At 39.3% G+C, this 19,999-nt stretch overlaps 3 protein-coding genes across 3 annotated transcripts; all 3 read left to right on the top strand.

Moving 5' to 3' along the window:
* The first annotated feature begins 618 nt into the window (after positions 1 to 618).
* On the top strand, positions 619 to 5,126 carry LOC307042285 (centrosomal protein of 55 kDa-like). The gene is made up of 10 exons (XM_079686089.1): positions 619 to 874; positions 1,823 to 1,984; positions 2,115 to 2,357; positions 3,039 to 3,104; positions 3,360 to 3,510; positions 3,714 to 3,843; positions 3,940 to 4,129; positions 4,209 to 4,283; positions 4,495 to 4,599; positions 4,860 to 5,126. The coding sequence occupies exons 2-10, from the start codon at positions 1,832 to 1,834 to the stop codon at positions 5,028 to 5,030; spliced, it is 1,284 nt and encodes a 427-aa protein (XP_079542215.1). The 5' UTR covers positions 619 to 874; positions 1,823 to 1,831; the 3' UTR covers positions 5,031 to 5,126.
* A 959-nt stretch (positions 5,127 to 6,085) lies between these two features.
* Positions 6,086 to 9,693, top strand: LOC307042286 (free fatty acid receptor 4-like). Its single transcript, XM_079686090.1, has 3 exons — positions 6,086 to 8,316; positions 8,397 to 8,528; positions 9,279 to 9,693. Exons 1-3 carry the CDS (start codon positions 7,777 to 7,779, stop codon positions 9,687 to 9,689), a joined length of 1,083 nt encoding a protein of 360 aa, XP_079542216.1. The 5' UTR covers positions 6,086 to 7,776; the 3' UTR covers positions 9,690 to 9,693.
* A 50-nt stretch (positions 9,694 to 9,743) lies between these two features.
* On the top strand, positions 9,744 to 17,318 carry LOC307042280 (cone cGMP-specific 3',5'-cyclic phosphodiesterase subunit alpha'-like). The gene is made up of 22 exons (XM_079686081.1): positions 9,744 to 11,002; positions 11,452 to 11,604; positions 11,951 to 12,040; positions 12,188 to 12,328; positions 12,416 to 12,490; positions 12,601 to 12,665; positions 12,763 to 12,829; positions 12,940 to 12,987; positions 13,077 to 13,226; positions 13,521 to 13,664; positions 13,748 to 13,813; positions 13,907 to 14,053; positions 14,334 to 14,441; positions 14,536 to 14,645; positions 14,762 to 14,849; positions 14,987 to 15,087; positions 15,199 to 15,306; positions 15,617 to 15,680; positions 15,760 to 15,834; positions 15,923 to 16,006; positions 16,096 to 16,243; positions 16,327 to 17,318. The coding sequence occupies exons 1-22, from the start codon at positions 10,535 to 10,537 to the stop codon at positions 16,368 to 16,370; spliced, it is 2,544 nt and encodes an 847-aa protein (XP_079542207.1). The 5' UTR covers positions 9,744 to 10,534; the 3' UTR covers positions 16,371 to 17,318.
* The last annotated feature ends 2,681 nt before the right edge of the window (positions 17,319 to 19,999 follow it).

Raw genomic sequence — 19,999 nt, 5'->3', positions numbered from 1 at the left:
ACTTAATATTGATTGTGCAGAGTCGGTCCACTCTTCTCTTGTACTGCAGCGTCCCCCAGTGGCGTTGTACGTAATGCATCCTTCCTTAACCCTTGCAGAATGCATAAGTGGGTCTTTTTGGACACGGTGAGGTGGTTTTCTTTTAGTATCTTTGTAATTAAAAGGTTTTATCATTTCATATTCCTGCTATTCCTCAAAAAACATGTTTTGAATATCACGCCATTCAAATTTGAAATTGACATTTTATACATTTTAAGAAATTTGAGTTTTTGTATTAGCTACTACCCCAAGCTTCCATACGTGGGTATTTTTGGACCCGGTGAGGTGGTTTTCTTGAATTATCTTTGTAATTACATTTTTACAAAACGTTTTTTTTTCAAAATGTAAAAAAAATGTCTAAAATTATAAATTGTGAAAAATGTAATATCAAATATTTCTAATGTGAACCAAAATACAATACTAATTATTATACAAGTATTTTTTCTTAAACAAAATGACAAAAATGTCATAAAAACACATCACCCTATTCATCACATTCTAATTCGGGTACTTTTAGACCCTATGACAGAGTGTAGGGTCCAGTCACTCGTGCATCCCTAGGGTTAAAAGAAAAATATGATAGAATGCGGATTCAGCCTTCGCTCCATACTTTTAAAAATAAACACAATCAAAACACACATAGCACTAAGTAAGAAAAAGCGCTGCCCCAGAAACTACATCATTGTTATGTCCAAATGCTCGCACGGTAACTGCTCTGTTGAAGCTAAAGTCGGCGTCATAGTGGGCGGTGGATTTTGGGCGGCGGTATTTAAAATAGCACAATAATCCATCCAATGACAGACTATTGAACTAGCGGTCATCACTCCCTCCCAAGGTAACGATGCTAACTAAATATGCTAATGCAATGCACAGTGAAACCGAAACGCATTCTAAAATGATCAAGATTCATTTAGGCGTTTAATCTGACGTTGAAAGTCATGTTTCGTACACTTAATGAATCAACAATGTATGCTAGCAAGGTTTTAGCTTACAGTTGCTATTAACGCTTTTTCAACTTTTGTTTTTGTTCCACCCAACATATGCTTACCTGTCTAGCTTAACCAACATTATATGGTTTCATATTACATTTGTCAATATTACCTGCAACAAAAACACAGCTTCAAAGTGTTTGCAAATAGGTATTTGTTTGCTAAATTGACGTTAGCTTAACGTTAGCTATTAGTTTAGCAAGTTCAGCATCCAGTTTAACCACCAATCCATACCTCGTTGAGCCAGTGAGTGAGGATGTGATATCTGTTAACTTTGGCTACTTTTCTACCCTTTGTGATGAACTAAACAGTTATCAATAATGTACTGTAGCCAAAATAGTCAAAAACGGTGTCCTCTACGACCATTAGGTGGCATTTCTGGAGCTTTTTAATCTGATTCAGTGATCGTCAGATATTTAAATGTTTGCCGAGCACTGGGCCATGTTAGCTTTGATATATGCGTGTATGTAATACAATAATATTACAATGTAATAGACATCTGGAGGCCATTGTCAGCTAGTGTTGGTGTTTTTAATGTTTATGAGATGACTGAAAATAAAATCTTTTAATACATTGCATGATTTTGCCTGCATTACAATTAGATTGTTTTGATCTGATAATAAGCTGTGAATGTATTTTTAATTTCTCTTCAAAAACGATTAGAAAACTATCTTGGGTTATGTTTTTCCAGTTGTTGTGATCAACTTGGATCCATTCAGAGTTTAAATAGTATATTCTGACAAAAAATGAAAATGTTTTATTTCTTGAAAGTGTCTTGTTATATTTGTTCACAGGTGCTTGAGATGGCGTCCCCCAAACAAAAGGGTAGCCCCAGGAGAAAGCCCATCCCTGAGCTTGATGTGGTTGTCAGCAGTCTGAGGAAGGAGAACTCCTACCTGAAGATGACCCTGGCTGAGCTGTCTCGTCAACATTCCGAACATAACAAGCTGTTAGAGGTAAACCTATTCAAACTACTCATCCAAACTATCAGTGCTGTTTAAATATTTTTAAACCTGTACTGCAGGATTTTGTTTTACAGTTGTTTATCAATAGTAAACCATATATATTTGTAATGTCTTTTCGCAGCGCTTCCTCTCTCTTGAAACCTTTCGACTGGAGAGTTCTCATCAGCTCACAGACAAACAGGAGAATATTGCTTTGCCGTCGAAGCAGTTGAGACAGAAAGAAGGGAATCTGATGGACGTAGTGAGTAAGAGAAGAAAAAGAAGCCTATCCAGTTACTGTGGGGTCACTGATGAGATCAAGAACAAGCTTGTGAGTGTTTCAACTAGGTGTGAACATCTCGAGAACAAAGTTGCAGGGAAGAAGGTAAAACTATACATTTTAATGCAAGTAACTAATGATAAGTCATCTTTAAACAAACATACCTGCCCTTTTGTAAGAAAAACATTGTTATATTGTTACATAGCAAAATATGTGTTCTGTTATGGGAATTACAACAAGTTTTTTTCCTTTCTTCTTGTAAAATCGTCTATTACATCTTATGTTATTTGGCACTTCCACGGAAACCTCATTCACATGTCCCAGTAAGTCATGATAACTGAAAGCCAGCATGCACAATACAAGGACCCTCAGCCCAAGGACCCCCAGCATTTGAGTTTTAATTTTAAATGCTGTGATTTGTCAAAATGTCCTTCTTTTAAAAAACAAAATGCTTTTGGTTGTGTTGCTACTTGCTTCCTACTGAGAAAGCTTCCACCACTAGATGGCAGCAGTTGTTTTTAAGTGTTTTCCATTTAGTGAAGGATCACTGTTCTCCATTAAAAACACTCTTCCTCATACATAGCATACCATCCCAGTGACACTCTGGATATGTTAGAGGTCATAAAACAAAGAATATAATGCTTCAAATCCCACTGGGCTGTACGTTGGACCTTGTTGTGACATCTCACTATGTTTTGTTTTTTATTAAATAAAAAATATATATATATATAAAGTCTGTTCATTAACGTATATGTAATGCTGTGCTGTAATTTCCTTGTCAAGTAGGACTCTGCCTCAAGTGAATGGGACTCAATAATAACCACAGCAGAGCTCCCAAAGCAACTCAGTGATGTAAGTGCTGTGTCGTGACCACACATCTGGAAAATGTCTCTACTGTTTTAATTTTTCACTTGTGCCTAATCCAAGGTTCTTTTATTTTTTCATCTTTAACTCTCCTGTTTTGCATTTGTATCTAAGTGAAGCAGTGTCTCTGTGTACAGTATAAATGTCTTACTGATTTTTTTTTTTTTGCTTTAAACCCTGGCACAACTCTCTTTCTGTCTTTCTCTGTTATGTGCTTCTCATTCTTTTATTCAATCCCCCAAGGCCTTGGAGAAGAACAAGCAGTGGCTGGCATATGACCAGCAGAGAGAGGCCTATGTTAGGGAAATCATGGCCAGAATGTTATGGCTGGAGAAGCAGTTGAATGAAGCCAATCAGAGTCGCTCACAGCGGCACAATGAGGAGCATTCAGAGGGTGAGCCAGAGGGACAGTGGGTAGTGGGCACTCACCACTGGAGCAACAAGGGGCAACAGACTGTCACAACAGCGTTTTTAAGATATCAAGATCACCCTCAAGGACCCTGTCTTTAAGGATCTATGTCTTTATGCATCGGACAAATCATGCATTGTACATACATCTATATTTTAACATTACCATTTCTGCCTCCTTTATTACAGAGAATGAAGAAATACTAACCCAGATGCAGCAGCACTATGAAAGACTCCTACAGAAAGCCACAGAGGAGCTGGATGTGCTCAGGGAGCAGATCAACATGATCCACCAGACCCTGATAATAACCCGAAACCAGTATGTCTGCTACTACAAAATGAACATTAGAAACCTTTTTTAAAGTTGGCAAAGTTGAAAACTAGTCAACTACTTGACAAGCTGTTTGATCCTTAGGTGCCAAGAAAGGGAACATGAGGTGGAAGAGCTCAAGCAGCAGCTGCAAAATGAAATTACGAGCAGAAAAAGTCCACAGGAACCTCTTGAATGCTCTGAGGATGAGGACCAATGGATCACCGCTGAGACTCAAGACCTTCAATGCAGACTGAATGAGGAGAAGCGCAAGTCGGCACGCATCGTTCTGCAGGTAGGTCTTAATTGAACTTTTTTTTAGCAAATAGTAAAAATGTAAAGCCTCCAAATGTAGAATAACATTCTCTTTTTAGTCTACTGTCATGCAGAAGGCTTTTTTGAATAGTCACCATGCAGACCAGGAAACGATTGAAGACTTGGAGCGACAGGTATGAAAGTATCGGTTATCGATGATCTTGTCCCCTGGGTTGAATACATCCTTAGTATTAACTAGAAATGAAGGCATGTTGTTAATTCATACACTTTCAGTAATGACACAGATCATTTTCGCAATCTAAACTACGAATTATTCGTAATTAAAAATATATATTTCTACAGCTATACTTTTTGATATTGTAATGGGGACTTTTCTAATTTTAGATAAAGATTTCTTCACAAGACCTTGATGATGAGAAGCAGAACTGTGCGTATTTAAAGAAACAAACGGGCGGGGTTCTGAAGAGGCTGCAAAAAAATAAAGAACAGGTTGGTATGAAAATCACTTATTTGTAAATAGTATATCCAAACTTTATTAGTGATGAACCTTTAAGCTGCGTTACATTTTCTTGGGGCAGAATAAGTTGGTAATCATTTCTCTGGCCGAGTCGCTATGAATCACCGGTTTGAAATTACATATCTCAATTTGATTTTGAAAAATACAGCTGTATGTTCTTTCTGGACACAAATTATAGAACTAGTTGAAAAGTTGATTTTGAATAACTGATCAATGACTCCATTTATATTAGAGAGACCAGCCGGATCAAACCTCATGTGAAGCGGTACACCCCCCCTCCACGTGCTCCTCTTACGGCAGCTTGCTGAATGAAAGCTTCCTGGCGTGTCCCGGCTGTCGGGCCGAGTATCCCAGCAGTCAGTACCGAGAACTGATGGTCCACCTAGAGTCCTGTCTGGACTGAGCTCAGCCGAGAACTTCAATTCTGTCTTCTGTCTTCTTCGGTTTCTGTACTGTGTAACCAGAGGTACAGCTTATTTTAATAAACTACTGTGTTGAATTGCTGATGTTGTGCTTTTTAGTATTTGAAGTATTCCACAAAGCTTTGGTTGGATTTTAAAATGTTTTCTTGCTTTACCAGCAGGTGTAGTGGCAGTGCAGAAATGTAAGGTCGCTAAAGAATACATTCGAGGGACTTTGGTGATCTTGAGACTTCACTAATCTAGTGAAATATCTCAACATAGACAAGGTGCATTAGAAATATGCTTACAGGCATTATATCCACATTTTGATATAATGGCTGTAATCTTTTGCATTATTTTCCTTTATATTAAGCCTTTAAGGATACAACAACCACCAAGGCAACATTTAAATGTGCTTAGTACTTAGGTTTCTGACCAAATACCTGCAGAACTCATTCACATCATCTTTACGGTTCACTTGGTTGATGACCAACTAGCAAAAGCTAACAGGCTAATCGGCAATGGTGAACCTAGTAAATGCTGCTCATCATCAGCATGCCAGTGGTCTTGTTTGTAGCATACTGTAGAAAATAAAGATAATTATGTGTCATACTGAGGTGCTGCTGCAGGTCCTTGACCCCTCCCTCGTCTCACAGTATTGAAACCAGATGAATTGCTTCACACAGCTTGTGTTCGTTAATCCCTTTCCTGTGCTATTTAAAGACGAGGATTTGTATTGCTAGCCAATATTGGAAGTCAAAGGTCTGTGCGGAGGGGGGGGGGGGTTAAAAGGGAACATGGCACCAAGGGTTAACATACTTTAAGCTAACAGCTTTAAAAATATATGCTAATATGGTTAGGACACCTCACTTGCCTTCAGGTACTTTTTATACAGACCACATGTTTGTAGACAGTTAGTACAGTGGGGCAAAAAAGTATTTAGTCAGCCACCAATTGTGCAAGTTCTCCCACTTAAAAAGATGAGAGAGGCCTGTCATTTTCATCCTAGGTATACCTCAACTATGAGAGACAGAATGAGAAAAAAAAAATCCAGAAAATCACATTGTCTGATTTTTAAAGAATGTATTTGCAAATTATGGTGGAAGTATTTGGTCAATGACAAAAGTTCATCTCAATACTTTGTTATATACCCTTTGTTGGCAATGACAGAGGTCAAACGTTTTCTGTAAGTCTTCACAAGGTTTTAACACACTGTTGCTGGTATTTTGGCCCATTCCTCCATGCAGATCTCCAGAGCAGTGATGTTTTGGGGCTGTCGCTGGGCAACACGGACTTTCAACTCCCTCCAAAGATTTTCTATGGTGTTGAGATCTGGAGACTGGCTAGGCCACTCCAGGACCATGAAATGCTTCTTACGAAGCAACTCCTTCGTTGCCCATGCGGTGTGTTTGGGATTGTCATGCTGAAAGACCCAGCCACGTTTCATCTTCAATGCCCTTGCTGATGGAAGAAGGTTGTCACTCAAAATCTAATGATACATGGCCCCATTCATTCTTTCCTTTACACGGATCAGTCGTCCTGGTCCCTTTGCAGAAAAACAGCCCCAAAGCATAATGTTTCCACCCCCATGTTTCACAGTAGGTATGGTGTTCTTTGGATGCAACTCAGCATTCTTTCTCCTCCAAACACGTCTAGTTGAGTTTTTACCAAAAAGTTATATTTTGGTTTCATCTGACCATATGACATTCTCCCAATCCTCAAACTTCAGACGGGCCTGGACATGTACTGGCTTAAGCAGGGGGACACGTCTGGCACTGCAGGATTTGAGTCCCTGGTGGCGTAGTGTGTTACTGATGGTAGCCTTTGTTACTTTGGTCCCAGCTCTCTGCAGGTCATTGACTAGGTCCCCCCGTTTGGTTCTGGGATTTTTGCTCACCGTTCTTGTGATCATTTTGACCCCATGGGGTGAGATCTTGCGTGGAGCCCCAGATCGAGGGAGATTATCAGTGTTCTTGTATGTCTTCCATTTTCTAATAATTGCTCCCACAGTTGATTTCTTCACACCCAAGCTGCTTACCTATTGCAGATTCAGTCTTCCCAGCCTGGTGCAAGTCTACAATAAAAAATTACAGGCCTCTCTCATCTTTTTAAGTGGGAGAACTTGCACAATTAGTGGTTGACTAAATACTTTTTTGCCCCACTGTATATGATAAATGTGTTAGTTTTGATAAAACAAATATGTATTGAGTCAATTTCTCCTCTTAATTTATCAATAACTCCCTGTAGGTTCTGCCCAAGATGAACATCCTGTGTTTGGGAGCACCACTGGTCAATTACTGCATTACTACAGAGGAAGTAAACCTGATAATCTAATTCACAGCGTAAATAAAAGTGGTGTCTAACTAATTAGATCTCGTCGGCTTCTCTGAGGTTTACACGCTAAATAGCTCAATTGATTGAAATTGGATTAACCCACAAGTAAGTCGTTTCAATCCCAGCCGACAGAACACTTGTGTGTCATTAAATGAGTGAAATGCAAGTTGATGTTAGAAAACAAATTGTCTTTGAAAGGGCTTTCTGAAACTAATGTGATATTGGAGTAGCCCAGAATAATGTCTAACTGCACAGCACAAAGAACATCTCGTAATGTTTGTCTTCAGGTAGGAAGAACAAAGCATCACAGATTTGTCACCATTAACCCTCCTCCTGTCTGGTGTCTCTTATCAGCTCATTTCCCCATTCACTTCTCTGGCAGACTGCAGGAGTAGACACACTTTTTACATCTATATGGATACTCACCATCACACTCCCTTTCTCCATTTAAGAAACCTAAGTTATTTTTCCTTCTTTTCCGGGGGGGAAAACTTAGATCATGTTGCCATCACTATTTTTGAGACCCTGGTTATCACCGCTGTCTTCCTGGTGTCTGTGGCAGCCAATGTGGGCGCTGCAGCCCTGCTGACCTGGGAACGCAGGCATTTGGCCAACAAAACCATTCTGACCCTCAACCTGTTTGTGGCCGACCTGCTGTTTGTCAGCATGATCCCGCTGATAGTGGCCGTGCGGTGGACTGTGTCCTGGACGCTGGGGTTTAGGGCCTGTCACATTGTGCTGTATGTGATTTGTATGAGCGGCTGTGTCATCATCACCACCCTGGCTTCCATCAGTGTGGAGAGGGTCCTGGCCATCCTTCAGCTGCAGGCCGTGCCCACCTTAAACCGCAGGATGGTGTCTGCCACCCTCTTTTTCATCTGGGCCTTCTGTGCACTCGCCTGCATTCCCCTCAGTCTGTTCTTCACCGTGATCAATTTGGATTTCCCTCTGCAGGTATGGAAAGATTGAAGGTAGTAAGGAAAGCTAAATGTTCCTACCTTTTTTTAATGAGTGTTTTATTGTGTTTTCCACAGAAACGTGAACACATTTGTACTCTCAAGTGGCCTGACCCAACTGCAGAGATTGTGTTTACCGTGACCTACACTGCCCTGTGCTTCCTTCTCCCAGGAGTCATTATTGTGGTCAGTTACAGCAAAATATTACAGGTGGGTTTATGGAGTAATGTCCGGAAGTTAGTGTTTATACTGTAGGAGGGTGGAGTTTTTAGGATCAGGAAATCTCAACTACACTTTTAATTTTTCCTTCTGTGAAAAAAACCTCACAATAAGTTAGTCCAACCTTTGTCATTACCTTGCCACCCTATCTGTGACACTCACGCTTACATGGACTATAAGATGCTAAGTAATTAGCTATAATTGTAACAAATTATTAACAAGAGTAAACGTTACCCCTTATCTAACCCAAATTGGATTTTGTATACTAACTAAATAACACTCTATTGTAAATGATGTGTTATCCCTTACATTCTTAAGTTGCATAGAGATCCCTGTATTACTCATTAAACTATTAATCCCAGCTCATGCTCATTTATTTGCGGATCTATTGACTTTGTGCCGTCTGCAATGATTAGTCATTTCTTTGTTGTGGGAACAGAGATGCATGTCCTTTAATAATTACTGGAGGTGAAAAGGTGTGGGTGCAGAGCTTTGCACTATCAACTGTCAACAGTACAATGGGTAATCAGTTCTGCCAATGTGGACATTAAAGTGATACAGACTGTCAGCCACACATAGTTTTAGCTCTGGGAAGTACATGGGAGATTGAGACGGTGCTCCATATGTTCAACCAGACCATGTTACATAGATTGTTTTAATTTAATGTTTTTTGTCCACTTTGTATGCTGTCATAAAGAAAAGGAAGCCACTATTATGTAATATTATTTATTTGTGTTCCAGATTTATAAAAGAAGTAAACTAAGGCTCCGACACCGAGACAGCCAGCCCCAAGTTGGAGACTCTGTCGAGTACAATGTCTCCCGCAAAGATATGAGGCTCTTTCGAACCCTTCTGGTCCTTGTGCTCTCTTTCTTGATCATGTGGAGCCCCATTTTCATCACCACCTCTCTCATCCTGGCCAGGAACTTCCTTGGTCACCTAGAAGTCTCTTCTACCATGTTCTTCTGGGTGGTGACGTTCACACTGGCCAACTCAGCCCTTAATCCCATCCTCTACTCCGTCTTCCAGTTCAAGAACCGCTGGCGCAGGTTCTGCTGCAGATCTGTTGTATCTCCGCTGAGAAAAGTACACAGTATGGCAGTGGTCGAACGCAAGGGATGCATCAATGATCATCAAGGTTGTTCTGTATAAATATATAGTTTTAATTTGTATTAGTCAGCTTATTTAGTCTATTATAGTGAACAAAAACACTTATTTTATTCCATTGCTTCCTCCAAGTATGTGTCTCCTACCAGACTATACCAACCAATGTTTGCCTGCCAACAAGAGTAATTAAGATCAATGCTGCAGGTTGCAATCCTACTTAACCCTGTCGCTGTTTAAATGTAGCTGCATCTGACAGAAGTGGCCCAGGAAATCCAGTCTCTAGAAATAAACACTTGTTTATCTTGAGGACTATAATAATTTTAATATAAGAAATAGCTGTCACTGCTCTTTTTGAATGTATCAGCTGTATAATAACATTACCTCTGTGGCTGCTTCCTAGTTCTCTTAGACACTCATACAGCTTTAATCAGCATATCAATGGCTCCTCTAACCCTCTTTTCGGTTGTATGGTTAAAATACATTAGTTTGCCAAGATCTCATTATATTGTCAGAAAAAAATAGGAAATCCTCAGGATCACTTGCAGTCTTGACATCATAATCCGGTCTACAGTGCAGGTCATGCATGCGCATAACTCGGTGAACATAACCTGTGATGGGATTGTCCCCACTAAAATGACAGGCGGCAGGATTTACAAGTTAAGAAAGCTCAGCAGCTTTATGACCCTTGCGTAAGTTATTATCTCCCCCTTGGATCCCCTTACCCAGTAAGCCACTCACTACCTTCTGTTACAGAGGAGAAGGTGGGAGCGCTGTCCACAGAGGAGTTCTGAAAATGTCTCGGTAGAGTCCGCAGTGCCTCATCTTTACTGCTGTACACCTGAAAGGAGTATCTTTGTTCAGAGGGGATTGTGTATCCAAACTTGTACAACATGGCAGACAAGGACACTGTAGAGAAGTTTCTTGACAACAACCCCGATTTCGCTAAGCAGTACTACGACAAGAAAGTCCAGGCAGATGTGATTATTGCTGCCTTCAACAACCAGGTGCAGGTCAAAGAGCCATCCTCTTACAAGGATGTCAGCACCATCCAGGAGTCTGAGTTCATATTCGAGATCATAAAGGAGTTAAAGACAAACGCCCCGATGGAGAAAACTCTGCATAAGATTCTCCAGAGGGTTGCTCTGCTGATCCAGGCGGATCGATGCAGCTACTTCGGCTACAGGTCTCGCAACGGAACACCTGAGCTGTCCACGGTCCTCTTCGATGTGACCCACAATTCCTCATTCGAGAAAAATCTTGTGAATCCCAATGTAGAGATTGTTTTTCCCACCGACATGGGAATTGTTGGATGGACGGCTCACACCAAGAAGCCTCAGAACGTTGCAGATGTTAAGAAGGTGGGCTAGTGCCAAAGATAATTACATTGAAATGTGATGCAAATGCAACTAGTGATTTATGATACTGGGCTTAATTAAAATATAAACTTGATTATAGAACCCTGAATGTATAAATGAACAAATAAGACAAATAGATGGGGTTTGTGGAACTAACAAACCACACCAGTCTGTATTACAGATTATACATACAGTAGATTAATCCTATTATTCAGTTTTATTAAAGCCCAACAATTACTTTTGGATGTTTTAAAAATATATATATTATAGGTTATAGGTTAAATAACTTGTTTTCAATTAAAAGTAGCATGGCTTTTTAACCTGAACATTAATTACAGCTTTTAACATAACAACTGCTTCAGTCACTTTAATGCCGATTTGTATTTTAGTAGGATAATAGTAATACTTTTTCTGTGTGCACCCTTTTACCTGTCCTCCTGTTATTTTTTCAGAACACTCATTTCAATGACTTTGTGGATAAACAGACCAAATATACCACCAAATGCATGGTTACTATCCCCATCATGTATGAAAAGGAGCCCATCGGTGTCATCATGGCACTCAACAAACAGGGTGCTGATGAATTTTCAAAGAGTGATGAGGAGGTAAGTGGACAGGATGTTCCATTTTTAATAAGAGGGTATTATTGCCTCCCCCAAGTGAGCTGGGAAACGTGCAGCAGACAAATCCAGCAGCAGGGTCGCATCATAGGACCAGTTTAGCCCACCAGCTTTACTGTCTTTGACCTGCTTATTAATGGCTTGACTCTGTACTTTAGGTCGCCGTTATGAAAGCACAGCTTATAATCCATCTTGTTTCATGACCTCTGTGTGACTCTAGAGGTCATCCAATATAGAAATGTACTCTGATCTGTTGCAATTGAAGATTAATAACATTACATAGTAAAAATAATTCACAAAGACAATATGATTCTTTGCTCTTATGTTGCAGCTCTTCAACAAATACATAAACTTTGCTAGTGTGGTCGTCCTCCAAGGTCACACTTCCTGCATGTGGGATGTAGAATCCAGGAGAAGTCAGGTACAAATACAGCGTACATTTTGTATATTTTCTGTTTTCTTTTTTCCAATAACAGCATGGAAAGAAAATTGACATCTTTCTCAATAAAATTAAAAGGGAAATATTTTCCAGCTGCTCTAAAATCATAAATGCTTTTCTTTTCAATAGGTGTTGCTGTGGTCAGCCAGCAAAGTTTTTGAGGAGTTGACAGATATCGAGAGGCAGTTTCACAAAGCTTTATACACAGTGAGGACATACATCAAGTGTGAGAGATACTCCGTGGGACTCCTGGACATGACCAAAGAAAAGGTACGTCAACGAAAGTCCGAAGAAAGCTAAACATTTAATGAAGTATTTATAAAAAATGTGGAAACTTATTGGCCTTTTGTTCACCAGGAATTCTTTGATGAGTGGGCAATAAAACTAGGGGACCAGGAGCCATACAAAGGCCCCAAGACACCTGATGGCAGAGTAAGTCCGACAGTGTTTTTTATATTCCCATTATCCTTATTCACTGATTTGTCAAGATTAAACATATAAATATAATATGAATAAATGCTTTCTTATGTGAACCCGTTCAGGAAATCAGCTTCTACAAGATTATTGACTACTTGCTGGAAGGCAAGGAGGAAATTAAAGTTATCCCGTAAGTATCGCAATGCACTGTAGCTTTATTCTCATATTTGTAGAGGTTAACTGGTGTAATAAGAAGTCGAGCAGGTACTCATCCTCTGAACTCACAGCGGCCCCCCTGCGGACCACTGGGCTCTGGTCAGCGGCCTCCCATCCTATGTGGCTGAGAACGGATTTGTAAGTTCCATTTTTGTTCCTTTTTTCAATGAGAACACTGCGGTGTATTTGAGATTTGCTGATTTCCAAACACACCTGCGATAACCTCTTTTATTTTTTACTTATTCTAGATCTGCAACATGATGAACGCTCAAGCAGACGATTACTTTGCATTTCAGGTGAAAATCAACAACCGGCATTCAATTACATTTGCTCAGATGTTTGCACACTGAAAGAATCTGGATGTTCTGTTGGATTTGTTTGACAGAAAGAAGCGGTGGATGAGACTGGATGGAAGATTAAGAACGTCCTGTCCCTGCCCATCGTCAACAAAAAGGAAGAAATTGTTGGAGTTGCCACTTTCTTCAACAGAAATGATGGCAAACCATTTGACGAGAATGATGAACAAATTACAGAAGTATGGGAAACTACCCGTCTTCAGTGGCTCTTTTTGTTTATATTGTTTCACTTTTCAAGCCCTAACAGTAGCCCTAATTTATTTTTATTTAGTATTTGTGTTTAAAATGATGTCATAACATTGTCCTATTCTAATATCTCCAATTCAATTCTTCGAATGCTGTTATAATAAACTATAAACGTTTCTTTAATATACTTTTTTATATTTTTATCATTGAAATTACCGTGGGAGATAGTTTGTTTGGAAGAATCTGTTGGAATCACATCATTTAATTGTATTTGTCCATGTCACCAGGCTCTTACCCAGTTCCTTGGCTGGTCCACTCTGAATAGTGACACATATGACAAACTGAACAGGGCAGAGTGGAGGAAGGATATTACCCAGGAAATGCTCATGTACCAAACAACAGCCACACTTGATGACGTGCAGCTCATTCTGGTAAGCTACTGATATTACTTCAACTAGAGTGAAAACAGATTAGTGGAACAAGCTCCCTTTTAAACTCAATGTTCCCCCCACAGAACACTCAAGAGAAGTTTGGCTCTGCACCAGAGGACTGTGACCAGAAGGAGATGTACAAACTGTTGGTAAGCAGCACTGTGATGGGTGGAGTACAATGGTCCTCCATAAACTCCTTTTGTGATGGTTTACTGAAGGTTTACACTGTTTCCAATGTGCAGAGAACCAACATCCCCGATGCCAAGAAGGTGGAGCTGCTCGAGTTCCGATTCAGTGACTTCGCTTTGTCAGAGCTGGAGCTCGTAAAGTGTGGCATCCGCTGCTTCTTCGAGCTCGGGGTGGTGGAGAAGTTCAAGGTCCCAGCCGAGGTACAGTAGAGAGGAAACCTGCCTGTTCACGACACTCCCCCCTGCCTGCCTGTGTGGGCAGCGCACCATCCCCTGAAACACACAACACACCATCATATGTGCATTATGAATTCAGAGAGATTACATTTAAGTTTAAACCAGTGTTTTCCGTTGGGCTGCATGACTTTGGACCATATCAGTCACTATGTACTGTAAACCTAGAAGATACAGATGTGTTCTGAAATTGTTTTTGGACAATGTAAATCTAAAGATTGATCGCAGCTCTGTTTTGTTTTTGCAGACCCTGACACGATGGATGTTCACTGTTCAGAGGGGATACCGTCACGTCACCTACCACAACTGGAGGCACGGTTTCAACGTTGGACAAACCATGTTCTCTCTGCTTCTAGTGAGGCACATTTCTCCTACCAAAATTCGATTTTGTTAATTACAAAGTGGATTTTCTATTACAATGCAGGGTTGACCTCTTTGCTCCTTTACAGACAGGCAAACTGAAGAAGTATTACACCGATCTCGATGTCTTTGCCATGGTCGCTGCTGGATTCTGCCACGATATTGACCACAGAGGAACCAACAATCTTTACCAGACAAAGTAAGACTTTTATCATTTTTTAAGTCAAATCAATAGTATTAAATTGATGGTGAAAACTGAAAAAGACTTAAAACAAACTAAAACATTTGGAATGTTGTTCTGTTGGTCTATTGCAGGAGTCAGTCCCCACTGGCAAAACTGCACAGCTCCTCAGTAATGGAGCGGCATCATCTTGAGTACAGTAAGACCCTGATGGAGAATGAGGTGGGTGCTTATAGCTTTACCTGTATGTGATTGACAGTAGTTGAGGTTTGACATAGACAAAAACTAATCTAATGGCAAATGTTTTTCATGCTCTTTTTTTTGTGTTTTCTCACTTTTTTCTTTGCTATCGATCACAGAACCTGAACATCTTCCAAAACCTTCAGAAGCGTCAGTTTGAAACAGTGCAGCATCTGTTTGAAGTCTGCATTATTGCCACTGATCTCGCCCTCTATTTCAAGTATGTGAGGAGTTTTTTTGTTCCATTTCAGCATATAGTAACATTTTTTAAGCCTATTAATTGATTTTTAAGGACTCCTGAAAATATCTTAACCTCCTTCTCCTCTCTCAGGAAGAGAACAATGTTCCAGAAAATCGTTGAATCTGTGGAGGGGATTCCAGACGAGAAAGACAAGGTCCACTTCGTCTCCACCAATCCAACCAGGAAGGAAATTATCATGTAAATACAAGTTTATAATCATGTGAAAAAACGCTGTCCGTCTTCAGAATCAGAATACCTTTATTAGTCCCACAGAGGGGACATTTGCAGGAAAGAGCCACAGACAGCTTAGTGTTGTATACAGTATCTTACATGCGTTAAAAAAAGTACTAAGTTATAATATAATAAACAATATGCTAAAAAAAAAAAAAAAAAAAAAAAAAGTTACATAATTTTCAAAAATACAGATAAAAAAAAACATTTATGGAGATTGTCTTGTGTTCTCTGTCATTAGAAAATGTTCTTTAATAGAGACGTTTGTTTTCCGCAGGGCAATGATGATGACGGCTTGTGACCTGTCAGCCATTACAAAGCCATGGGAGGTTCAGAGCAAGGTACGTTCCCTTCCTCCGGCTTCTGAATCATAATGAAACATGAATCACTAATCTGATCTCATCGTCTTACTGGTCCTAGGTGGCTCTAATGGTGGCAGCAGAGTTTTGGGAGCAGGGCGACTTGGAGAGGACTGTCCTTGATCAGCAGCCTATTGTAAGAATCTAATGCTTTTTGGTATGTTGCCTGCACTGTATGTTATCATAAAGTCATACCAATAATTATAATCTCTCGTCTTCTATAGCCAATGATGGACAGAGATCACGCTGAGGAGCTACCCAAGATGCAATGTGGTTTCATCGACTTTGTCTGCTCCTTTGTGTACAAGGTACAGTAGAGACACAAATAATGTAAATAAACACGAACACAAACAACATATTTATATACTTTTGTCCCTAAATTATTTTCTGTTTGTAGGAGTTTTCTCGCTTTCACATAGAGATCACTCCGATGTTCGATGGGCTGAATATAAACAGAGGCCAGTGGAGAGCTCTGGCAGACGTCCACGAGGCCAAAATGAAAGCTATTGAAGACGAGAAGAAGAAGCTGGAGGGTGGAGGCGAAGGTGCGTCAACACATCCCTCCTGATCACTCTGTGTTTTCACGTCAACTTTCCTCTCACCATCTTTCTTATTTGTTTCTCTGAAGGTGTTCAAGAGCCCGGGAAGTCAAAGACATGCGTGACCTGCTAGACCTCCAGGACAATCGAGGGATTTATGAATGTGTGTCTGAATCTGTGTGTGGAAGTGTATGAGCATGTGTGTTAACAGATGAGGGAATTTTTAATGTGAAAGAAGCCATGAATATTTATTATTTTTATATACAATACATATTTATTATATTACAAATATTCTCTGATCTAGAAAGCTGTTTTAATTGTATCAACCTTGGGCACATACAGTTTTTATGTCATACTATAAAAACATGTATTAATATTGTATATACTTAAAGAATGGATTGTATCTATTATGACAATTTATACTGAATATAATATCAGGATAATTAGCTTGCTCTCTTTTGCTTTTGCCATGGTTTAAGTAGACATGTTAGGCTTCTAATATGATTTTTTTGGGGGTTGAATACAAATAGTCAAATAAAATGCTCTTATTTTGTATAGAAAGAGCTTACCAAACAGCAATTATTCAACTCATTTATTTTTTAAATTGCAAATAGTGCTTTCAAAATGTCAAGCATATGTCCATAGTAAATGGGTGAGAGGTGTAAGAAGATTTGACAGAATTGGATTTGGTTATAAGCCCCTTTGAGCCCCTTTGGCTAAGTCCACTGCTTACATAAATTAAAAATACTGCTGTCCTGCTCATAAGTCAACGTGTGCAGAGATCATGTGGCATTTACATGACGGGAAGGTGTCATACATAAACTGTGTAGCACACTAGTATAGCAGAAACTGAGCTATGTTATGATGGTTTTGCTATTTTCCGAAACGAAGCTTGTAAACGGAACAATGTCCGTTTTCTTCTGATGCACGCGTTTGTTAACATTAGAACTTTAAATCTCAGCGAATGCTTTGCCAAGAAATTTGACAGAAATTAATTAATAGCATTAAATACATAATTGTATGTGCAATAGCATCATGTAAAAGACAATCTGCAATGTCAATAAAGTTTATTTTCAAGTCATTCATGCTGTGCGTTTTAAGTGGCCCAATTACATATGTTTAGCGGGAAGGGTGATATTCATGTTATTCTTTGCATCATGGATGTCTGAGTATCAGATAGTTGGCAGCACATTATTGAATAGGAGTTTCCTGATGGAGACTTCTAACCTTCTTGATCCCAGGACTGTCCGAGGTGCGTATGTTTACACTGCGTCTACTACTGAGTTACAGCTAAAGGGGTTTTAGGAGAGCAGGCCTGACCAAACACCAGCCTTTAATGAACTGCTAACAAGCTTACAGGAGACCTGCGTTACTGTTTTCTGTTTACAGGCTGCTGATAATCATTCATCGAATGAACATGCACATCCTTATGAGCAACAGGAATATGCAAAAGCTGTAGCTAGCCAATGTGTCCATACACTTACTTTCATATCATAGTTTACAGAGAGTACAGAAACAAGAAATATATCAATATCCCCTCTTGTAGGCTGCAGTTTACAAAGGTTTACATGGGGGTTCAATAGCTGGTAAAAGAGTCCTGTGTCTTGTCCTTTGACAAAGATCTTTTTGGACTTAAAAAGATAAATGTCTTTTGTCTGTTTTGGATCTGTTTGACCTTATTTAGAATGGCTATAGCAGATGTTATGTTACATCACGTGAGAAAATCCCTGAAAGATCCCATGTTGTAAAAGGCATCCCTGCCTCCCCCTGCTTTTTACTATAACAAGAACAAATATTTTCTGATCATTAAAATGTTATGAAAATGTGTGAGTATTACAAAATCCTTTGAAACTTCGAATTTAGAATATGGTCAGAAAATTCAACAACAAATAGCTGGTTATTAAGGTTCAACATTATCTCATTCTTTCAGCTTTTGTGCTTTTTTTTTTACATATTTAATTGCAATGATGGTTGAATATGTGTGTTTTTTAATATTATGTACATTTAAGAAGAGGTTTTCTTGAGTTTCTGCCATTTTTAATAATCCTACTGATATGAGGCATAGTTCATACAGGAACCAGAGAGCATCTCACCTACTAAAGCCTGGGCGTCATGAGAGGTAAGCAGCTCTGGGGCCTGAGAGGACACCTTAAGCATGTGTGGTCAAACAGAAAAACAATAGCATGTTCATTTAATGTGTGGCTTTCACTGGTGGAGGAGGAGGATTATGAATGTGTGATTGTGAAATATGCAAATACATTTTCTCTTACAGTGATTTAAAACCATATTGGTAATTCTTTAAATAACTTATTTAAGATTAATACGATATTTATTCTTCCCACAGGGGATTTTTTTTTTTTGCAGTAGCACATTAACAGCAAAAGTATAAATAGATTAATTAAACAAATTATGTGAATTTAATATAAAATGTCATGCAAAATGTATACTATCATAATACATTATTATATGATGCATTATTGTATTATTGTATGGCATGTAAGACAAGGTGAAATATAGTTGTATAACATAATATGTATAGGACAGAAATAGGATAGAATAGAATGGCCAGTAACCTAACCAATAATATCTGGATTAAATTAAGTATTATGAAGTGTTAAGAAGTAAGTGATCACAACGAGATAATTACTGTATGTAGATTAGACTTTTAAGAAAATCCATATATAATTATAAGAGCTGGTAAATGAATCCACCTCTGACAGGGCCCTTTGTTTTCTCTACCTTTCCCTCTAGTGGGGAGGTCAGGCCTTCAAAGAAGACAGTTTTTAAACCTGCAATGAAAAAAAATGAATGTCTGCTTTAGGAATACATTTATTTTTGAATGCCAGTATTTTTTTAATGTTTTTAACTTTAAAGATATACTGATGAAGTCATGCACATGCATATAGTCACACAATGGTTACAGAAAACCAATAACACAGATCCCAAAAGTCAGTCAGAAACAGGCAAAGGCGTATCAATAACTGCGAACATCGCTGTGGTCAAATAGTTGCTGGACAGTGTGTGTTCTATTCGCGCCATGAATGACGGCATTTATGAAAAATGTAGTGTAGTGTCTAACCATCATCTTGCAGCACAACAATAACAACCACTGTTCTCCATTAAGTTCCAACATCTGCCTATAAAAAAAAACACTTTGTGTCCCTTCCAGCTCCTTCAAGTCCACAATATTTCCTCTCAGAAGTGAGCAGTCTCCTTTAAAGGATCTCCAGCTTTTTTCTTCCACCCCTCTAACAGTAAAGCAGCATACCATGAAACTGCTCCCACAGTGTGACCGTGCTACTCTGAATGCAGAGCTTTCATTTATGTAAGTCAATTTATTTAATCCACGTAAACAGACACTGGATATCAATGGTGTAATCACATTAGGTATAGAAAGCAGCAGAGTAATATGTTTCTTCCGAGAATGCTCTGACGCATGCAGCCCTGTCAGGCAAAGGGAACGAACATATCAATCTTACATCCTCTGGAGGGATCTGCGAAATTAGATGTTGAATAAAAAGACTGCATGTCACAACAGTGTCATAAAAACATCTGAAGGCCGTTAATAATCGGAATAAAATATAATAAATGAAGGGAGTAGGCTTTCTTATATGGCTTTTTTTTAAGGAAATAAACACAGAGTGAAAAACAGGATGTCAGCAAAGACCTGTCCTTTGTCTGTGAGGGGCCTGAGGGGGATGGGGTTAATTTGCCTGAAACACAGCAGATGTCATGATGACAGGAGGGCTTCCCCACACCCCT

The sequence above is a fragment of the Notothenia rossii genome (genome assembly GCF_949606895.1).
Source record: "Notothenia rossii genome assembly, chromosome: 6".
Lineage (NCBI taxonomy): Eukaryota > Metazoa > Chordata > Actinopteri > Perciformes > Nototheniidae > Notothenia > Notothenia rossii.
Note: the sequence above shows the minus strand (reverse complement) of the source record. Positions and strands in the feature narration are given on the sequence as shown.